Here is a 24,025-nt window from a genome sequence, read left to right as displayed (position 1 = left end):
ACTAAGGTAAATTAAAATGCCACAGTTTTTTGTTTTTATTTAAATTCAGCTATATTTGTTTGTTTGTTTTTAATAAACATTCCCCAGATTGTTGCCAAGTCTTTGGTTAATTTCCAGTTTCAGAGAGGAATCTAAGTGTTCCTCAGCGTGCACAAAGTCTCAATAAAATGCTTTATAATTTTCATGTAAAAAACTTTTATTAAGAAACTCATCTCTTAGAAACGTGTAACTTCAAGTCATCAATTAATTGCCTTCAAAATATTACACTAACCCTTAGAAGATTAGATTCTGTACTCAGTGTTATGAAAATGTTGATTCCTGACCATTTTTGCATGTTTTTATGAAAGAGTAAATTTTCAGTCTTTACAGTAATAGTGATACATTCTATAACATGGAAAACTTTGAAAACATTATGCTAAGTGAATGAAGCCGCATACAAAGACCGCATATTGTATGACTTCATCTATATGAAATGTCTAGAAAGGCAAAACCACATAGACAGAACACAGATTAGTAGCTGCTTAGGGCTGGGAGAAATGCGGGAATAGAAGGATGATATGATAGCTAAAGTTACAGGGTGTATTTTTAAGGCTATAAAAATGTTCTAAAATTGATTTTGGTGATGGTTGTACAATTTTTCAATATGGTAATAAACAATGAATTGAATTAGAGAATTGTATCGTATGTATTATTTCATTAAAGTTTTTACAGAAAATAATAATAGTGGATGATTCCAATACTTCACTCTCAATAATCGATAGAAAATCAGCAAGAATATGGATGAGTTGAACATCACTATTAACCAACTGAACCATATATATATGAAACATGGATCAGGTTTGGGTATAAGGCTACTTTGGAATAAGGCCAAAACATTTATTAGCATAACAAGTATAACATTAAGTCCTTTATAATTAAAACATTTCTGAACATTGCTTAATGTTAGAAGTAGAGAATTTACGTATAATTTATAATTTTGTGATCATGATTTAAAAATTATTTTCTAAAATGTTTGAAAAAATTATTCTATGTAAAATAGCAAATTTCCAATATTCATTCCTTATATAAACAAACAACATATAAACAAATGAAGACTTGTGAAAAAAATAATCTTTTCTTTTTCATTTGCTTTAAGATTAAATTATGACAACCAGCAATAACATATAATATGTCTAAAAATTGTTATAGAAAACTCAATTCACCTGAATAAAAGAAGCACAAATAAGTTATAGGAAGATATTAATAGATATTTATATTAAAATCTTCGCATTTTAAACTAGTATTTGCAAATAGGAACTGAGGGAATTACCAGTTAATAATGTGAATTATTATGATAAATTCAAACTTTTAGACATAGGCAAACGGGCAAGCTATATGCATTTTTGGAGCCTGAGTTTAAAATAATTTATAAGCTAATAAATATATAAAAATGTTAAGATAAGAAAAACTAAGTGAAAAAGGAATGTTGGTAGAGCATTTATCTTTTTTATTTGGAGTTCTCTTCCTCCTAAAGGTTGTTGTTTAATATGACCTCATCAAAAAAATCTAGGTATTAAACCAATTACATTAATTAGCAATGCTTAGAAATATTTTTTAACTCATAGACATGTCAAACAAATATGAACCAAACAATACATATAAAACAAAATATATACTTTTTTTTATCCTTCACCCGAGGACATTTTTGCATTCACCCTCGGATAGAGCGGGAGGGAGAGAAGGAGGAAGAGAGACAGAGAAACATCGGTGCAAGAGACACTTCAGCTGGTTGCCACCCACACAACCTTAACCAGGGCTGGGGACAAACTGCAACGAAAGTACATGCCCCTAGTGAACCAAACCTAGGTCTCTCTGATCCATGTGGGCTGACGCTCTAACTGCTGAGCCAAACCGGCCAGGGCCAAAATATATACTTTATAATATAGTCTATTATAATTTATTTCTGAAGTTCTCTTTACCTTTATTGTCTGTCTGCTTGTCTGAAATCGTTGATCAGATACTTGCTGCTGATGAAGGAGCTTTTCATTGACTTCTTTATATTCTTTAACAGACATTTCTGCTGTTTTTTTGGCATTCTGAAGTACACTGTTTTGTTGTTGCAAAGATATAATCCTTTCTCGTAATAAAATAATATTACTACTTGATTTCTGGGCAGTTATATTTTTCCATTTTTCTCTGTTAACTGAAAAAATATAACATATAACATAATGTTGTTAATATTTTTTAAATCACATTAAATTACAAAGACACTGTTAATTACATATGCATTCTTACCTCTGGCAGGAACTGTTGTATGTGAACTCTTTTGATTACCATTCTTCTTTTGAAAAGTTGGCTTTTTGGCATTCTTGTAATGTGAATAATCCTAAATTTGAAGGTTTCATAAAAATTAGAATATTACTCAATAATGTCAAGTGAAACAACATAATAATAATATTTCTTAATTTAAAAACATGTTTATTTATGCAGTTAATAAAAGTCTAGACAATAAAATTCTATAATTGATACCAAGAACTCATAAATGAACATAATGGGTACACTAAAGTTGACCTAGAGAGCAGAAGATACAAAATCAATCACAAAGTAGTAAATTAACTTAGGAACCATTTATAAATGTAGGAGTAAATATAGCAAAAGCAACAAAAATAAAATATTTAATAACTAATTATCTGAGAATTTAGGTCCTTTTCTCAAATACTGTTCTCTGACTGACAGATCCTTCTGACAAATGAAGCTAAAATAATGTTGATGATAAAGTAAGTTTCCTTGAAGTTACATGTATTCCTCATGACATTCTAATACACTAAATAAAATGTTGACTTTTAATAAATAAAATAAAGCTATGTTGACTTTTGTTCACAAACATTTCATCAATTTAGAAAAAGCTTTCCCAAAGCAAAATTTTAAATAGGAATATGTTTCAAAATATTATAAATCCTAATAATTAAATAGGTGGTCTTATTCAAGACTTTATTGGTTGGGAAACAGTAACAATATCAATCTAGAAAACTACTTCTTTAAAGATCTGTTTCAAAGATTCCAATTCAGGAACAAATAAATTATTAGAGTAAATTTTTTTAAAAATTTTGACCCAATATTACTTTGACAATCAGCACTATATTTTATATTAATGGATACGTAAATTATACTGTATTATATATAAGGCATGGCTCTAAAGTAATAAAACTGATTTGTTAACACAAATACCAGAAACTCCTATCTAAGATAGGTTTTCCTCTGAAATACTTACTTTTCTTTAAACTATGTTTCATTTCTCAAAATATTTTTGAAATGTCTCATTTGAACTTGTCCTTAAACCAGTATATAAGATATAATTTTAAAGTTTCATTGCTTTATTAAGATTCAACTAATATTTAAATGCTATTACTGAGCACTATAAAAAGATCCAAAACATAATTACCAAATTTAAATATTAGTCACCAGACTTGGTGTCAAATCAAATAGACCTAAAATAAAAAAGCACTAGATTTCCCTTTCCAATATTATTGCCTAGAAATTCAGAAAAAAATGCTCATACTGTGAAACAAACACAGTTAAACTGTCTTTGTAACATGGTAAATATTAAGGGAAATTCTGAGGCCAAAAATGAAGTGAAAGCAGGAATTAAGAAACAAGTGACCACCAAAGTGGCCAACAAAATACAGAACAAGTGATAATCCCTTGTGACCTTGAAATTCTACTTAAATAGCAACACAGGGTAAGTGTCCAAGAGAGAGATAGCTGGCTTGTACGGTAAGTATATGATTAGTTTTTTAAAGAAACTGCCAACTATTTCCCAGAGTGCTGTACTACTTTATAGTCACACCAGAAATGTTTGAGACCCAGTTTCACTACATCCTTGCCGGCATTTAGTATTGTCACTATTCTTTATTTTAGTTGTTCTAATAGATGTGCATCTCATCAGGGTCTTTTTTTTTATCCTCACCCAAGAATATAATTTATTGATTTGAGAGAGAGAGAGAGAGAGAGAGAGAGAGAGAGCAACCTAGATATGTGTCCTGACTGGGAATCAAGCCCACAACACGCCTTTGGGGGGGGGGGGAGGTGCACACACACATGTGCCCACATGTGTATGCTTATTTGTCATCCATTTATCCTTTTTGGTGAAATGTCTGATCTTGTTTGCCCATTTTCTAATTGGATTGTTTTAAGAATAACTACAAATAAATTAGAAAAATACAGACAACTCATTTTTAAATGGGCAGAGACTTGATAAGGCAATTTACAATAAAATTCCATATGGTCAATGATCACAAGAAAGTACTCAACGCCTTAAGATTAATCACAAAAATGTAAATTAAACCTACAATGACATACCTCAAAATACATACAAAAGTGGCTGAAATGAGAAATACTAATATACCAAGTGTTGATGCAGAGCAGTAAAAATTTTCATAGTTTATTGGTAGGTATAACAAATTGGTACAACACTTGGAAAATACATACCTCAAATATATACAAAAGTGGCTGAAATGAGAAATACTAATATACCAAGTGTTGATGCAGAGCAGTAAAAATTTTCATAGTTTGCTGGTAGGTATAACAAATTGGTACACTTGGAAAATACCACTATCAATTAAGGTCTTATAAAAACATAACCTGGTGCAGTAATTCCATTGCTTATATTTCATTATAGTAATGCCCACACTTATACAATGGAAGAATGTACAAGACTATTTGTTGGGAAAATTATTTGCAAGAAATACAACTGAAGTAGCCCAAAATTCAGCAGTAGAATGGATAAACTGTGGTATAGTCAGACAATGAAGTATAATATACAACAATAAAAGTGAATGAACTCCACATAATATTGAATAAAAGAAGCCAGACACAAAAGAAGATATACTGTATAGAATCTATAAAATTGAAAAACATACTAAATTAATCATAAGAGAGATAAAATTATAAAGAAAAGAAATTAGTGATTCAAGTTAAAATAATGGTTATCTTCGGGGTTATACAGAAGTTCTAACATTTTCAAAACATAATTGCTACAATTTGGTCAATGTTTATTTTCTGACGACAAACTGAACATAGATTTATTCAAAGTAGTTTATACTACACTCTCTTATTATATGAATGGAATTATGAGTTACTTTTATTTACAAAGACATTATGCTACACATAAATGACTGCAAATAAAGAAAATCCCACCCAAATAATATGACAAAATATGAAATTTCTATAAAATTTATTCTTTACCAATTAATCAATGACTCAGCAGACACTTAGCATATAATTCTTTTTTTTTTTTAATGTGTTTATTGATTTTTTTAGAGAGAGAGGAAGGGAGAGAGAGATAGAAACATTGATGTGAGAAACACTGACCAGCTGCCTCCTGCACACCCCCTACTGGGGATCAAGCCCACAACCGAGGCATGTGTCCTGATGGGGAATCGAACCAGGACTTCTCAGTCCATAGGACGATGATCAATCCACTGAGCCATATTGGCCGGGCTAGGATATAATTCTTGATATGAACTTTATTCTGGTGGTAACTAAAATAGACATTTATCATCCTTGCACTTTTTCTTCCAAAGTTCTTGCCAGACCTGAAAAAGTAAACACTTTCAGATCTAATTTTAAAAGAAACCTAGAAGCGGGATCACTGGGTCAAATGGAAGTTCAATTTTTAATTGTTTGACGTAACACCATATTGTTTTCCATAGTAGCTGTACTAGTCTGCATTCCCACCAGCAGTGTACTAGAGTCCCCTTTTCTCCACCCTCACCAACACTTCTTGTTTGATGATTTGTTGATGGTGGCCATTCTGACAGGTGTGAGGTGATACCTCATTGTTGTTTTAATTTGCATCTCTCTGATGATAGGTGATAATGAGCATTTCTTCATATGTTTCTTGGCCACCTGTATGTCCTGTTTGATGTGGTGTCTAGGTCCTCTGCCCATTTTTAAATTGGTTTATTTGTCTTCCTTTTGTTGAGTTCTATGAGTACTCTCTATATTTTGGAAATTAACCCCTTATCTGATGTATCATTGGCAATTATGCTCTCCCATATGGTGGGTTCCCTTTCCATTGTGGCGGTTGTTTCTTTTGCTGTGCAGAAGCTTTTTAGTTTGATATAGTCCCACGTGTTCATTTTTTCCTGTTTCTCTTGCCTTAGGTTATGTGATGTATCAGTGAAAATTCTGCTGCGTATAATATCTGAAATTTTGTTGCATACATTTTCTCCTAGGATTTTTATGGATTCATGAGTCACATTTAAGTCTTTTATCCATTTTGGGTTTATTCTTGTGGAGGGTGTAAGTTGATGGTCTAGTTTCATTTTTTTGCATGTAGCTGTCCAATTCTCCCAACACCATTAATTAAAGAGGCTGTCTTTACTCCATTGTATGCTCTTGCCACCTTTGTCAAATATTACTTGAGTATAATGTCTCGGGTCCATTTCTGGGTTCTCTGTTCTGTTCCACTTGTCTGTATGCCTGTTCTTGTGCCAGTATCAGGCTGTTTTGATTACAGTAGCTTTGAAATATAACCTGATATCTGGTATTGTGATCCCACCTACTTTGTCCTTCTTTTTCAAGATTGCTGTGGCTATTCGGGGTCTTTTTTGGTTCCCTAGGAACTTTTGAAGTATTTGTTCTAACTTTTGAAGTATTTGTTCTAGATCTGTGAAATATGTCGTTGGTATTTTGATGGGGATTGCATTGAATCTATAGATTGCTTTGGGTAATATGACATTTTAATGATGTCAGTTCTTCCAATCCATGAACAAGGTATATGCTTCCACTTTTTTATATCTTCCTCTATTTCTTTTTCAATGTTCTGTAGTTTTCTACATATAGGTCCTTTACTTCTTTGGTTAAGTTTATTCCTAGGTATCCCAAATTTTTGCCATGATGGTAAATGGGATTGTTTCTTTAGTTTCTATTTCTGTAAGTTTATTATTGGTATATAAGAATGTTGTCGATTTCTTGATGTTAAATGTGTGTCCTGCTACTTTGCCAGATTCATTTATTAAGTCTAGTAGATTTTTGAGAGTCTTTAGGGTTTTCTATGTATAATATCATGTCATCTGTGAATAATGACAGTTTCACTTTCTCCTTTACAATTTGGATCCCTTTTATTTTGTCTTCATGTCTGATTGCTGTGGCTAAGATTTTCAGTGCTGTGTTAAATAAGAGTGGTGAAAGTGGGCATCCCTGTCTTGTTCCTGTTCTTAAGGAAAATGCTTTTAGTTTTTTCCCATTGAGTATGATGTTGGCTGTAGGTCTTTCATATATGGCCTTTATTTGTCGAGATATGATCACTCTGTTTCCACATTGCTGAGCGTTTTTATCAGAAATGGGTGCTAGATTTTGCCAAATGCTTTTTCAGCATCTATTGATATGCTCATGTGGTTTTTATCTCTCATTTTGTTTATGTAGTGTATCACATTTATTGATTTGCAAATATTATACCAGCCTTGCATCCCTGGGATGAATCCCACTTGGTCATGGTGAATAATTTTTTTGATGCATTGCTGGATCCAATTTGCTAGTATTTTGTTAAGGATTTTGGCACCTATATTCATCAGGGATATTGGCCTATAGTTTTCTTTCTTTGTAATGTCTTTTTCTGGTTTTGGAATTAGAGTTATGCTGACCTCATAAAATGAGTTTGGAAGTCTTCTTCTTCTTGAATTTTTTGAAATAGTTTGAGGAGAATGGGTATTAGTTCTTTGACTGTTCGGTAGAACTCCCCCATGAAGCCGTCTGGGCCTGGGCTTTTGTTTGCTGGGAGAGTCTTGATTACCTCTTCAATTTCCTTAGTTGTTATTGGTCTGTTCATGTTTTCTATCTCTTCCCAGTCCAGTTTTGAGAGACTATGTGTTTCTAGAAATTTGTTTATTTTGCTTAGGTTGTCGAATTTTTTGCCATATAATTGTTCATAGTATTTGTTAACAGTCCTTTGTATTTCTGTGGTGTCAGTTGTTACTTCTCTTTCATTTCTGATTTTGTGTATTTGGGATCTCTCACTTTGTTTCTTGGTGAGTCTAGCTAAGGGTCCACCAATCTTGTTTAACATTTCGAAAAACCAACTCTTTGTTTCATTGATCCTTTGAATTCTTTTTCTGGTCATTTATTTCTGCTCTGATCTTTACCATTTTTTTCATTCCACTTGCTCTGGTGTTTTCTTTTTGTTGGCTTTCTAGTTCTTTAAGTTGTGAGGTTAGATAGTCAATTAGAAATTTTTCTTGTTTCTTGAGGTAGGCCTGTAGTGCTATGAACTTCACTTTCAGAACTGCTTGCGCTGCATCACATAGATTTTGTGTTGTGTGTTCATTTTCATTGGTGTCCAGGAAGTTTTTAATTTCTTCCTTGATGTCTTCGGTAACCCATTCATTGTTTAATATCATGCGATTTAGCCTCCATGTGTTCAAATGCCTTTGCATTTTCTTGTTGCAATTGATTTCTAGTTTCATGCCATTGTGATCTGAGAAGATGCCTGATATGATTTCAATCTTCTTGAACTTGTAGAGACTTAGTTTGTGTCCTAACATGTGGTCTATCTTTGAGAATGTCCCATGTGCACTGGAAAAGAATATGAATTCTGCTGTTTTGGGGTATAATTCTCTGTAGATATCTATTAAGTCCATTTGGTCTAGTGCTTCATTTTTTTTTCTTTTCTTAATTGAGTTTATTGGGGTGACATTGGTTAATATAATTATATAGGTTTTGGAGGTAGAGGTCTACAGCACATCATCTGTATTGTATTGTGTGTTAACCACCCCAAGTCTCCTTCCATCACCTTTATCCCCCCTTTATCCTATTTCCTACCTCCGAGAGCCCCCTTCCCTGTGGCATAATTTATTTTTATGTAATGCATTTAGGCACATATATTTCACCCTTTAAAGTACCTAATTTTGGCCGTGGCTGGTTTGGCTCAGCTGTTAGACCATTGACCTGTGGTCCAGAGAGACCTGGGTTCGGTTCCCGCCAAGGGCGTGCACCTCAGTTGCAGTTCGTCCCCGGCCCTGGTTGCCTGGTTGGTCGTGTGTCCCTCTCATGTCAATATTTTGCTCTCTCACTCTCTCTCTCTCTCTCTCTTCCTCTCTCTCCCTCCCACTCTATCTGAACAAAAAATGGAAAAATGTCCTTGGGTGAGGATAAAAAAATAAAATAAAGTACCTAATTTTGGTACTTTACAAGGGTCATACGTTTTTTGTTTTGTTTTTTGTACCTGCCCCTAGCAGGAACCGAACCTAGGACTCTCTGGTCCACAGGCCAACGCTCCAATCACTGAGCCAAACTGGCCAGGGCACACGTTTTAAGACAAATACCACATGATCTCACTTATATACAGAATATAATGAACATACAGTCTGAGGAATACAGTAGAGCCAAAAACATGGAAGTAGGGCACAGACTGACATCCCTTAGAAGAGAGGGTGAGGGAGTGGGAAGAGATAAAGCACAGAACTTATATGCATGTATGCATAACCAATGGACATGGACAACAAAGCCGGGGAGGAGGCAGGGGGGATGGAGAGGGGGGTGCCAATGGGGTAAAAAAGGAGAAACATCTGTAACAAAAAAAATGAAAAATTAGTAAAATAAATAAATAAATAAATTAGGGATAGGCAAAAATTAATTAATCAATTAATTAATTAAAAATAATAATAAAAAAGAAAGATTGACAAATTCATGTAAAAAAAAAAAGAAACCTATAGGTTAATTAAAATATTTTTTTTTACAACAAAATTATCTTTCCTGTTTTTCCCTGATTTATTTCAAACAGTTAAACCCTCTGGTGACATGATGTATCCATAGTAAGAGTTACCAAGTAAACTGTTTTGAAACACTAATTTTTTTAGAACATTAATTTTTAAGATTAAAACACATTGGGGAATTAGATAAATACTAGAAATGTATAGATTTAGTTCAACTAAATAAGTATCATTATATAGGCTAATAAAAAATAAAATTTTTTGCCCTGGCCAGTTTGGCTCAGTAGTTGGAGCATCGGCCCATGGACCAAAGAGTCACATGCCCGGTCAAGGGCATGTAGCTTGGTTGCAGTTAGTTCCCAGTCCTGGCTGTGGTCATGCAGTAGGTAACCAATCTATGTGTCTCTCTCACATCCCTGTTTCTCTCTCTCTTCCTCCCACTCTATTTGAAGATACATGGAAAAGTATCCTCGGAATTTTCTACACTTGGTATATTTCATATACCTGAAAACAATAATGAACTTATTATTAACTTTAATTTTTTTTTCTGGCTAGAATACAAATACCTTAAGATTTATATTTAGGAGTTTACTATCTATTTCCATTTTATCTACACAAAAAATAGTAACAAACTGGAGTTGAAAAATATTAAGAAGTGTGCATTTGCACTGCATATTTCAAAGAAAAGTTAATTTTTAAGGATCCAAATTAAATCACTGACAACAAAACTTGATTTAAGTAATAAAGCATAAAATAAAATAAAAAACATAGCCTATAAGTAAGCAAAACGTATCATATACCTTTGGGGTCTTGCCATCTGTATTTGAATATATTTGTACCATTCTTTTTCCTTGCATTTGGCTGTCTTCTGTTTGATCACTTTCTTTCTGGTCTCTTTCATCTTCTATAGGACCTATTTTCTGGGATGTTTCTACAATAATTGTTCCCAAATTTTGAGAGGTTTGTGTTTCAGAATCACTGATTTGGGGGAAAAGGGGGACATAAAACCCAAGAAGAAGAGTTGTTAAATGTACCTCTTTTAAGTTCAAGACCAAATACTATTATAGCACATACTGCATATAAAGCTGTACATTTAATTTGAGCACTTACTGGTTCTGAGCAGTAAGAAAGAAATAAGTCCAAATATATTTTAGAAAATTATAAAACCTCATCAAGAAATTAGATTGTCTAGTATCAAATGCAAACAATCATCACTTCTATAGTATTTCTACTAAGTGTTTCTCAGGAAGAACAAGTTTTACCATTTCCAGGGTTGGAGTACTCACTACTTTCAGTGCCAGGGCAGAAAGCTTTAACATTTCTAATGAAGTTTTTCCTTACTCTAGGAAAAATGTGTCTTTCTCACATTTTGTCTTTCTCACTTATCATCTCTTAGGGCCATCCGTCAGTCAATAAAATATTTGCTAAACATCAACTATGTGCCCAGTACTTTCCTGGGCATTAGAGATAAAGTAGTAAGTGAATAAAGCAGATAAAAATCCCTGCTCTCATGTAGCTTTCATCCTAGTAGAATGAGGGGAAACAGGTAACAATAAGAAAGAGTAAAATATATAATATATTAATAATGTGTGTTAAAGAGAAAACATAAAGCAAGGAAGAAAGATTAGAAGTGCTGAGGTTGAGCACAACATGTAAATCCAATCCCTTTTCCACATGGATGATCTTTTAACTATTTAAACTCAGTTATATGGTTTATTATATGCATGTGCATGAACAATAGACATGGACAACAAAGCTGGGGACAAGGCGAGGAGGGAGAGGGAAGGGGGTAATCAGTGGGGGGGGGAGAAACATCTGTAACAAAAATAAATTAATTAAAAATAAATTTTAAAAAAGAAACAAAAAAATAAACACAGTTATATATATGATGCTTGACACATCTCTAAGAAAAACATCCCTAGCTTTCTCAAATATTTCTAGTACGTATGTTTTTGAGATGCTTTCCCACCCTGGTCACTCTTGAATGTGCTCCAGCTTATTTGGATGGAGCATTATGTTCAAAATTCAATTTAATATTCCAAGTGCACTATGAGAAGCATTTAGTAGAATTCCTGGTAGGTGCAAACTAAAATTGTATAAGATTCTCTGGCATGTATATTGTACTATAAACTCATACAGGATTTAACAAAGCCTCATAAAATATTTTTAGGTACACTGTTGCAAAGTCCCATATTTTCCCCATTGTATAGTTGGGCAAATGGCATTTTATAGCCAAGTAAAGAACCCTGTAGGCTTGTGTATAATTGTATCTTCCCAGTCTATTGAGATCTTGGGGATTTTTATTCTATTTTATAAAATAGTTCCCAATCCTTTCAATGTCATGTTATCCACAAATTAGATAAATATGCTTTGCTGAAATTGTTTTTCTTATTTAAGGTATTAACAACTCCTGATTATCACCCATTACTGAATGGACATTGGTAAAGGTAATCTGATATTGGAACCCACAAAATGCAGGATGCCCCAGTGGCCCAGCCCAGGTCAGAAATCTAAATTTAAGTCAGCTACATTTATGGGAAATACCTGTGAGGGGAAGCAGAGTTTGCCACCCCAAAAGACGCCTTTTGGAATACTGATTATCTTAAACTAGTTATTTTCAAGGAACAAAAGACTCAGGAAAAACCTTTGAACTTCCCTCTTACTGCCTGAAATAATTTACACAAAGAACCTCCTCTAGTAGGGGAGATATAATCATAGATAACTATAGTTTAATATACACTAATGTGTGATACACAGGGAGGAACCTAGGAAGACCATTTGGATCAAAGTCCTCTCTGTGTCCTATTGTTAAAGATGTCCCAGCAAACATTTGCTTTTCTATATCCATGTGAACTGTCTTTCTCCCCTTTGAAGTCCCAAACCACAACTCCCATATCTGAACGCAATCCCAGTATGTACATACATAATAGATTTAGTCATTTTCTCCTGTTAATCTGTCTCATGTCAATTTGTTTATTAGTCCAGCCAGAAAAACTTAGAAGGGTAGAAGAAAAATTAATTTTTCTGCCCCACAATTCACTGTCAAGAAAATCTAACCTACCCCAATCACAATCTTCCAACTCAGCTTTAGCTAGCTTAAATAAGATGTGCTAGCCTTATTATGGAATACCCAACCTCCTAGCCAGTCAGCCCTGTTTCTTCATTGCCTCTTCTAATGCTCTATAAAACCCTCTTGTCAAAATTCCCTCAGGAAGAGTGCTCCACTGCTTGTTAGGCTCTGCAATCCCCTAATCCATGGGTTGTTGTCCCTTGAATAAAGAACTTCAAACTCATTACTAAATTGCATTATTTTTGTCATATGACAGCATGCTCTTATAATACTATGCAACCATAAGAAATAAATATTAATAAGGAAATAATGATATATGTTTATATATAAAAAACAAAGTTCTATTTTCCTCAGTACCCAAGTAAATTTCTTATATTTCAGACTATGAAAAGCTAAAAGAAACAGAATGTTCCTAAGTCCTTACGCTCCACCATGGGATTTCTAATTGTTGAAGAATTCTTTGCAGCTGAACGATCTTTAAGTATATTCTGTCAGGCAAGAAATGTTAACACTTAATCCTCACAGTGTACAATTGAGTTTCACTGCTAAATAACTTAAATGACAACCCTATGTTTTAAGAGATAATGTGTGATATATCTCCCAAAATGTGACCTTCTGCACATGCACTAATATGATGAAATTAGAATTGAGTGTATTACTTAACTTTCATGTATTTATTCATATATACATACTCACACATGAGTAAAGTAGACCACTATATTATGAAGAGTGTGGTAGTGACAACTGCCTGAGATATAATTAGTAGCTAAAACTAGAATTTCCTTGAAGACATAAATAAGTGTTTAGTAGGTTTTAAGCTAACTAGCATTTTATCTCTAATTTTTGAGAACCAGAAAAAAAGTCTCAGAAGAAATAACAAAGAATGGAAATGCAGATTTGGTCTGTCTTCCTTACCTTCATAAATTCATTTGTGAGTTTTTTACCTGCCTATTTGATACCATTAATAACCTGGTTATTAAATAACAGAAAAGGATCTACGGGGAGACTAGAAAATACAGGCGTGACATTTATACAGCTTTGACAGAAAGCTACAGTTTAACACTCCAGGTCTATTCCCCACAGATCGCTGGGAGAAGGGACTAGACAAAGGCAGTTTAGATGCATGCCCAGTGAAGTCTGAATAACATAGGAAGATGCTTACCTGTCAGTCACACCTGGGAACAAGTCAGTGGCCAGAACAGGTGTGGCCACTGCAAGGGCATTAAATCTGAATATTTAAACTCCTAAACAAAGAAAGTACTCTCTCTTCCTCTCTTGGCCTTTTGGCTCTCCTTTGATTTCCTGTGCCCCTGCCCTCGTGTTGCAGGAGGCACGCTCCACTGCATTTGCCCATGTGGCCCACAGCCATGTGGATTCCACACAATGGACTCAAGGACTGAATCTAGCCTAATGCCTGATGCTACATTGGACCCAGCTCCACCAAGGAATGAAAACTCTAGACACTGGCCCTATTTTTAGCTCTGCTGAATTCCCAGCTACCCCTCTTCCAGGACTGGACTAAAGGAACTGGGACTTTACAACCCAAGGAATATAACTCCATGAAAATAAAGTCTTTTACCACATCTCAGCTTCTCATGGGGACCTCCAGAAATGCTTATTCCAGCAGTGCCCCAAGAGCCCCACTCCCACTAGTGATGGGGAAATTGAATCCACTCATTTTTCTAGCAACACGATAACAAGGGACTTGACCCAATGATCATTTAAAACAGTGGTTCCCAAACTTGTCTGCATATTGGAATCAGCTGGAGAACTTAAACAATACTGACGCTTGCCCTGGCTGGTCTTGCTCAGTGGTTAGAGCATTGGCCCATGGCCAGAGTCTCAAGTTTGATTCCCCCGCCCTGGGGCCCTGGTCAGGGTCATGCGGGAGATAACCAATCGATATGTCTCTTTCACTTCAATGTCTCTCTCTCTCTCTCTCTCTCTCTCTCTCTCTTTCTCTCTCCTTTCCTCCCTCCCACTCCACCTAAAAAAAAAAAAAAAAAAATGGAAAAAATATCCTCAGGTGGTATTTAAAAAAAAAAAATACTGAAGCTTGTATCCCACTCCAGAAGTTAAGACTGAATTGTACTGAGGTGTGGCCTGAGCTTTGGAATTTTTATAAGATCCCCAGGTTATTCTAATATGTACACAAGTTTGAGAACATTTTAAGGTAAGTTTCAGTTCTATATCTATGCTTAAGGAAACTATTGAGAGACATCCTAAGGGGACCAAAACTTTTATTATCCCAAAATGTATCCTTTGTGATATTGGTTTTAAGCTGGTTATTAAGAAAGAAAAGACTCCAAAAGAACCTCTGACCTCCCCCTTCTTGCCTAAAGGAATTCAGATTTAAAAAACCTGCTTCAGGAAGGGTACCTTAGCATATCCACTGTAGCATATTCACCTCAGCACATATGAGTTATATATGTGATGGACAGGAACAAATCTGGCAAAATCTGTTTCCTTCTGTGTCCTGCTATTTCTGGAAGGCCAAGCAAGAATTTGTTGCCGGTATGTTTGCTCTTTCTCCTACCTGTTAATTACCTACTTGCTTTGGAATTCCAGACCCCTGCCCCACTTCTCTTTTATTCAGAATGACATGTAAGCCTCAACTGCTCAATGCATTTTAGGTCTCATATCTTATGATATACCCGCATTTTCATCCATACTAATAAATCTTGGATGTTTTCTCCTGTTAATCTGTCTATATTAATTTGATTATTAGCCCAGATAGCAGAATTTAGAAGGTAGGAGGAAAGTTATATATTTTCTGTGCCCCTCCCCGCAACCCCCAACGCTGTATCTAAAGCAGACCACTATTCGGGACTTAAAAAAAAACACTTAGGAAAATAAAAGGAAATATATGCCATTATAAAACAAGTCCGAATTATGGAAAATTGTTCAATTTGTCTGTTAACAATTCTGGCAACATTAAACTTCTCTTCTATTTAAGTCTAAGAGAGGTGTCCTATTATCCATTTATCTTGTGGTTACTGATGTGCTTCAAGTGCATATATGAATGCATAGCCAGGGATAAAGGAAAGAAATGTTACAGATTTTTAGTATTCTCCTGTTGCTACTCACTAGGGGTTATATAACTTAAGACTAGGAATCTGCAGAGCTATAACTTTAAAGAACTAAATTTTAACCACCATTCAATTAAAGTTAGTACAATGACTTTGCATAATACATACATGAAATAATTAGTGAAGATGGTTCTTAATTTAAAGGATGTTAAACAGCTTGTAGACATCTGGTAACAAGCTGAAATGGGTCATTCAAAATTTATCTAACTAAATTAAGGGGGAAAAATGTTTCTCCTCCCAGGTTGGCAAGTCACAAGATAACTAAACCGACTTAGTAGGCTTGCCTGGGAATCCTTAGCTGTCAGTGGTGAATATGCAAAGGGACAGCAAATTAAATCAACCTGCCAAACTGTCAATTTCAAGCCTCATGACTGCATGAAAATAGCATCACTGGAAGAAATCAAGCATTGCCTTCTTTTGGGTTTCCTGGCACCTATTCAAATACTCATGCAGTTGTGGCTAATTTTGCATGCAAATTTCAGTCAATAAGCTCAGAACAAGACCTCCCAAGATATTTCAAAGGATCTGACAGTATTTTTTCTGAATACCAAATCGACAGTAGTTGAAATTCAATCTCCATTTGCTGGTGCTTTACATAGGCACAGTGTCTCTACCACAGAGATAAGTTAATGAGAGCCTTACCTGCTTTCACTCACATCCTCCCAGTCCTTGTCCTTGCTGAGGTTCTCAAACACATTGCTCATAACCTTGATGGAGTGATTGAGAACAGTGTGGTAACGACCCACAGAGCACTTTTTCTTGGCGGCTTTAAATTTAACCTTGGTAGTGGTTGTTTTACAATCATATTGCCCAGATCTCACTTCTGGGGTGGCCATCTCAGATTTAGCTTTGTCTACTGAACGCTGCAATTTCTCCACTGAATTCATCAGCTCTTCATTTTCACTTTTCAACCCATTAGCTTCTGCCACTTGTCTCCTGAGGAAAGTGACTTCTCTCTCCAGCTCACTGATTTTTACTTGAAGTTCAGCTTTGTCTTTTTCTACATCTTTACCCCCCTTTTGTAGTTGTTCTAGTTCTTTTTCTCTGGTCTCTGCCTCTTCTTTCTGCTGTTTTAAGAGGGATTTCAGGAAATCATTTTCTTTTGTTAATTTTTTATTCCCTTCTTTTAATTTTCTGGACCTTTTCTCAAAAGATTTTAGCCGATTTTCCAATTCAATGACCTAAACAGAAGAGTTTCGTTTATTCTTTTAAAAGTTCAAAACCATAATCCATTCTATTTTATTAGCATTTCTTACTTAAGTAAATAAAATTTCATTAAGCACAAGGAAAATATAAATCTAAATTAATTCCTAAATAATTCTCAGGTACATTAAAAAATGTAATAATACATCTGTAGAATAAAGGACAGACAGTAAAAGAAGTTAAAATTCTATACAAAGTGGCTCAGACATAAGTATGCTAATAAACTTTAAGCAGAGTTATCTGAGATCCTAAGTGCTTTGGCAATATAGTCTACTCATTATGAATAAAATTTTTTCAGAGAAAAACAATTTATATAAAATAGGTACATAGAGAAACTTTATTGATAAAATAACTTTATTAATAAAATATTTTTTTGATTAACAATCATGAAAAACTGATGGCTTAAACATAAAATAATTATGAAGGATACTTATTTCTAAATTAGAAAAATGTAATTTTAGTTTACACCATAAAGGAACATTCTACAAAAAAAAAAAAAGTCTGACAATTTTAAATTATAATTACTTCAAAGTTGCATATGAATAAAATTTTTTTATTTATTTCAATCTACAATGTTCATTGTAAGACAGAAAAATGACAACATCCTGACCTTAAAACATTTCAAAAACTATTTGGACACTTACATAAATAAACCTAATAAAGGATAGGATCTAAATGCTGTAAGTCTGGGAAAAAAGGAAGAGCAATACATTCTAAGCCATGAGTTCCAATAAGGAGTTGATCTGAATTTAAATCTTGAAAAATAATCCCTATTTTTTGAAAAGTAAATTTTACCATTTATGAAAGAGATTTGTAACTATCACCTCTTCTGATCATCTCAGAAACATATGAGATCAGTAGAGCCAACAGTTATCTTCCCAGGAAAGGAAATGAAGGCTCTGAAAAGTTAAGTAACACATAGAGGTAAATATTTCCTGGTTTAAACTGGAATTCAAATTCAGGCCCTGGCTAGTTTGGCTCAGCAGTTGGAACGTCGGCCTGTGGCCCAGAGAGTCCCGGGTTCAGTTCCTGTTAGGGGCACGTACCAAAAAAATAAAATAAATAAAAACAAATTCAGGATTATGTGCTCCTCCCACTGTTATACAAACCATATAGGGGAAGAAGAGTTGCCCAGATCTATAGGGTGGGGCAAAAGTAGGTTTACAGTTGTATGTGAAACACAAGGTTTATTCGTGTATTCTTATTTATTAATTATTATATTATTTTCCATATGAACAACTATAAACCTCCTTTTGCCACCCTGTATATGGAAAATTAACAAAGAACTGAAATAAAAAAAAAACTGAGTTAAGCAGAAACCTAAATGATTGAAAAACAATATGGTCTGATATTTACTTTTAAAACAAAATTCTTCAAAGAAGAAAACATTTTTGATGTATTGACAATTAATGATTTAAAATAATATTCCAGAAATACACAAGATGAAACATGCATACTCTTAAAACTTTCCAGTTTACTGGACTTTACTTGGGATTGGTGAAGTTGTTTCCTAAACATGAGTTTAATTCTTCTCTGATTGGCCTAACCTTCTGTGCCTCCTACTCTTGTGAGTATAACACCTTCATTTAATTCAATAGTCATTTACTGATTGGTTATCCTGCTCTGGAACATGAATATTTCCTAATAAAATATGAAGAATCTCAGTGAATTTTAATCACTGTTTTCCACAGTATGTTATCCTCATCTATTATTGGATCTATACCTTTATTTTTATTTTATTTTTTTTGGTACGTTCCCCTAGCAGAAACCGAACCTGGGACTCTGTGGTCTGCTGGCCGACGCTCCAACCGCTGAGCCAAACCAGCCAGGGCTATTGGATCTATATCTTTACAGGGCTTATTCTTGACCTGGAGTAGAGGTATATGAAAATGTTTGTACCAGGCTATTATAGACCTCTATGTATTTCAGTTAAAGAAATGTTTTGTTCCTTCTCAATGCAAATATATATTTGAAGAGCTGGACAATGTGACAAAAAATACAGTGTTCAAAAATACATGAACTCTGGTTGAAACTTTTTTACTTCTTCCAAATCACTCTATATCCAAATTTTTTCTCCATTTAGTAAAAAATACTACAAATAATGAACTATTTACAATCTCTTCAGTTTCAGTGGTCTTCAGTCACTGCCCAAAATAGTAAGTATACTTATCATAAATACATTTAAAAATATTTTAGTATGTTAGAGTCCAGGGTAATGTAAGATAAGACTATATATATAGACTATAATGTAAGATAAGACTATATATATATATATATATATATATATATATATATATATATATATATATTTTTTTTTATCCTCACCCGAGGACATTTTTCTTTTTTTTTTGATATTTTGTTCAGATAGAGTGGGAAGGAGAGAGAGAGAGAGAGTAACATCAACGTGAAAGGGACACATCGAATAGTTGCCACCCGCACAACCCAACCAGGGCCGGGGACAAACTGCAACTGAGGTACATGCCCTTAGCGGGAACCGAACCCGGGTCTCTCAGGACCGCAGGCCGATGCTCTAACCGCTGAGCCAGACCAGCCAGGGCAAGACTGTATTTTTTTAAATGTATTTTGTGAAAATAATCAATTATGCCTTTTTTTAAAACTTGACTTTGACAGTGGTAGTGTTAAAGGCAGTTAGACAGTCATGAGCAGAGCAATGACGATGGGCCTGGTACAGAGAGACTCACCAGAGCAAAAAGCCCCCAATGCCTAGCAAGGGGCAAAACTGGAAAAACAAGAACCCTACCCTTAGAGTAACCTTTCCTCCCTAGCATATTGCTGGTTATGTGGTTTGGACTCCCTGATTTTTCATATTGACAGTCATGTGGTTACATGACTTGACCTTTTCCTCCCTGAAGATAACATCTAGGGCTCAATTGTATTTCAGCTAAAGGCCCAGAAAGGCAGCAAAACCAGACAGGTGACACTGTGGCTGCCTCAGAACCACCTGCATTGACTAATGACCCCCTGCCCTGTCTCTGATCAATCAGTAGAGACCATGATACTGAAAGAGCACAACTAGAAAGCTAGTGAATATTCTATTGAGACCTTCCCCTGCGACCTCCCCTAAGATTCCCATCTGCAAGAGAGAGATAAACACCTTTAACACAAAGGAACCAGAGTGTGCGCTCCCCCAGGGGAGTACACCTGCACCGTTCCTTTCCTGCTTCTTCCCTCTAAGGGGCCCCATGAGATTTGCAACCAGGAAAGCAATGGGCAGCAGCAGCTTGTCTCAGGTTAAGCCCCTGAACCTGTCTCCAAGGCCCCGTTTTCTCTGACTTCCCAGTGAGCCAAAGCAGCCCAGCCTGGGCTCTCCTGGTGCTTCTTCTATGCCCTTCCTTGTTTCACTGTCCTAAATGTGTTTTTGCTGTGGCCAATAAATTGTTGCTTGCTTTGCTGCAATTTGTCTTTTGATTGAAATCTTTCCTTCAAGAAGATAAGAACCGAGGTTTCATCATCTCACCGGTAACAGTAGTATAAAAATATTAATAAAAAGCAGTGTGGTCTAGTGATAATTTAATTTTGAGTCCAGTCTGGCTCTCAGTTGAACCTGTGGTTTTACCTGGTAAAATATTTAACCTGTTTTACCTTTAATTCTTCATCTGTGAAATGGGAATAGTAACACCTATCTGGCAGGTTACAAATATTACATATGATCATATACCACAATTTCTGGTAGACAGTTCATCATCATCATCTCTATTATTCATCCCAACAGTTATTTAATAAAATTACTTGACCTAAATATAATTATTTATACTAAATATTGCTGAATTAGCCATTAAATCAAATTTACACTTTTGATTAAAATATAACGTTACCAAAAAAAAGTAACAAATAAACATCTTAAATTTGATATTGCAATTCTGAAGATTAGCGGCAATTTTTTTCTTTTTTCTAAAGTCCATTTAAATTTGGGTACAGCTCATAAAAATTTTTTATACTAATGGAAAAATGTCTGTTAAAATCCATTATGTTTAAAGTATATTAACTCCCTAATGTAAATTAAGTTATTATCATAAGAACTGACCAAATTTATTATCATGTATGTTTAAAATGAAGGACAAATAACATAACACAAAAACTACTTTCAAAAACTTTGAAGGGGAAAGTACATAGCATGCATTAAAGTATTACTTAAGGTATACTCTCAAAAATGTCGTAATACTGATTTTAAATCTCCAAAAATTAAAAAGGGAAATTTAAATATATAATATGAGAATGGAAGCCCAGGGAATTGTTAAAGGCATTTGGGTTGTGTTCTGAAAATCAAGTCAAGTCTATATTTTTCCTCCAGTACTGAAAATTCTTTAAATTTACCAAAAAGGTGGCTCCTTTCAAAACAAACGAAACTTTGTAAGTGTGTGTATTGTGTACTTTGCTAGGGGTGCCATGACAAAGTAGGGCAGACTGGGTAGCTTAAGCTCCAATAACCTACTTTTGACTTAACTCATTAAAGACCCTCATCTCCAAAGTCAGTCACATTCTGAGATACTAGGGATTAGGATTTTGACATTAGAATGTGTGGGGGATACAATTCATTCCATAACAGTGTGGATGTTAATATATTATTTAAAAATAGTCTACCTATAGGTTTCATTTCTACTATGCACAAATACTGTTTTCATGTTGTTATAATCTTTTAAACCCATTTTGAGTAAGTTTCATATGGATTGTCAGGGCATACAACTATAATTTTCCTCCCATATTCTAAGTGCTTCTAGCTAGGCTAATAATCAAATTAACAGACACAGATTAATTAACAGAAACAGAGAACATAAAATTTTAATATATGTGCATGGAGAATTTACATAAGTATAAAAATTCCAGACAGTGCGACAAAATTAATTATCTATGTCATTTTGGACAAAGGAGAAAGGGGAAGGGAGGAGCTTGGGATCTCAAACTGGAAATAGGCAATTCATAGGTAGCTGAGATAGTGGCAAAAAAATTCTTGCTAGGCAACTCAGAAACAATGGGACAGAGGGATATTTAGGGAACAGATATTTGCATGGATCCCTCCTGACTGCCATACTTAATTCACATGTGCTAAGGTGATTATGCTAGGGTTCCCTTCCTTAAGCAGCTTTTTCTATCTGAATCTCTTTCAGAAGAAAAGAAGGAGGTAAAAAAAAAAAAAAAAAGAAAAACAAACAAACAAAAATCCTCTTCTTGAGTTTGTTGGGTATTGATTGATTTCAGCTTGAAATAATTTGCATTCCATGATGACACATTCTGGAGAGACCTCCACAATGTACATCCTTTTAAAATAAGTTAACTCACCCTGGCCAGTTTGGCTCAGCGGTTAGAGTGTCGGCCTGCAGTCCTGAGAGACCCGGGTTCGGTTCCCGCTAAGGGCGCATGCCTCGGTTGCAGTTTGTCCCCGGCCCTGATCGGTTGTGCGGGTGGCAGCCACTTGATGTGTTCCTTTCACATCGATGTTTCTCTCTCTCTCAGTTCCTCTCTCTCCCTCCCACTCTACCTGAACAAAAAATGGAAAAATGTCCTCGGGTGAGGATAAAAAAAATAAATAAATAAATAAGTTAACCCAACTAAAAGGGGTTAAATCATGACTCCCACAATTCATTACGTTAATATTTTTTAAAAGTGACAAATTAGTATGTTAACTGGACATATGTTCCAATGAAAATAATTCCTGTGGACTTTTTAGGACTTAAACATATTTCTGAATCCACTATGGTAGTAGTCATTTATGGCAGTTGGGATGAAATCATGTATTTCTTTAGGGTTTCTACCCCAAAGCAGTAAGTAATAGCATAATATTATATATCCATAGAGATAAAACAAATATCACATGATCTCACTTATTTGTAGAATATAATGAACAAAATAAGCTCATGAACAAAATAGACCCAGAAACATAGAAGTAGGGTACAGACTGACAAACCTCAGAAGAGGGGATGGGGGTGCGGGGGAGGGGGGAGAGATAAACCAAAGAACTTACATGCATGGACATAGACAACAATGCTAGGGAGGGGAAGAGGGCAGGATCAGGAGAAGGGTGTCAGTGGGGAAAAAAGAAGAAACACCTGTAACAAAAATAAATTAACTAAAACAACACAAAAACCTGGCAAACAAAAATATTGTTTTGAAAGAAAGAAGGAAAGCTAGGATAAAATATATAAATAACATTCTAACTAGTAATGTATACATTATTTCAATTATTCACCTTACCTTAAGATAAATAAATATGAGCATTTCTTGTTCTCTATTATTATGTTAACCTGATAATGGTCATTCAGTAATAATGAAATGACAGCCTTTGCTGCATGACTATATATATGGCAAGTATAAGAAATCCCATCATATGCTGTAAATCACTAAATTTCCTACAACTCAATTCACAGATGTAAGAAATGTTAAGTAGCCATATTAATATTTTTGTTTATATATTTGCACAATTTCAGTTTTATCTTAGTATTGTGTAGCCAAGTGACCATCATTTATAAAAATAAACCTATTTAAAGAACATTTTCTTTTTAACAATAACAAAAACTGCTAAAATGCAACCAACCCCACATATTTTAACTAGATAACAATGTATTAATACACAAAAATATAAATTAAATGTAAAACTGTAAATATAAATGTTATGATTTTAAACAACATTTTACTATTAATGATAGGCATGATATAAAGTAACTGCAGGGCTTTTTACATGGATGGTTCTATTAAAACAGGAATAACTATACTAAATCATATGGGTATAAATTTTAATCCAAAATGGGATGAGTCATTATATTTTCAAGTTTAAGATTATTATTATAAACATATTACCATTTTACTGCGCTGAAGCTAAAACTGTCTATTTTTAGTTCAAATACTGTAAGTCTGTATGCTTGCTAAAGTGTAACATAGAGTCTCATATGTCGTCCTATTTTAAAGTAAACTTGCTAAGTTATAACTAATAAATAGTGCATATTTTTATAATTTCTATT

The 24,025-nt window shown here is 34.4% G+C and overlaps 1 protein-coding gene across 1 annotated transcript in view; it reads right to left on the bottom strand.

The window, feature by feature from the left end:
* The window catches only part of CNTLN (centlein), a 320,561-nt gene that overhangs the window by 79,516 nt on the left and 217,020 nt on the right, over nucleotides 1-24,025 (bottom strand). The window contains exons 15-18 of the mRNA XM_036261826.1: nucleotides 16,491-17,029; nucleotides 10,490-10,667; nucleotides 2,275-2,365; nucleotides 1,959-2,182 (exon numbers count right to left, since the gene is read on the bottom strand). Of these exons, the coding sequence (XP_036117719.1) occupies nucleotides 1,959-2,182; nucleotides 2,275-2,365; nucleotides 10,490-10,667; nucleotides 16,491-17,029 (1,032 nt within the window). The remainder of the gene's footprint in view (nucleotides 1-1,958; nucleotides 2,183-2,274; nucleotides 2,366-10,489; nucleotides 10,668-16,490; nucleotides 17,030-24,025) is intronic.

The sequence above is a fragment of the Molossus molossus genome, unplaced genomic scaffold (genome assembly GCF_014108415.1).
Source record: "Molossus molossus isolate mMolMol1 unplaced genomic scaffold, mMolMol1.p scaffold_m16_p_14, whole genome shotgun sequence".
Classification (NCBI taxonomy): Eukaryota; Metazoa; Chordata; class Mammalia; order Chiroptera; family Molossidae; genus Molossus; species Molossus molossus.
The sequence above is the reverse complement of the archived record's forward strand: the minus strand, read 5'-3'. Positions and strand labels throughout refer to the sequence as shown.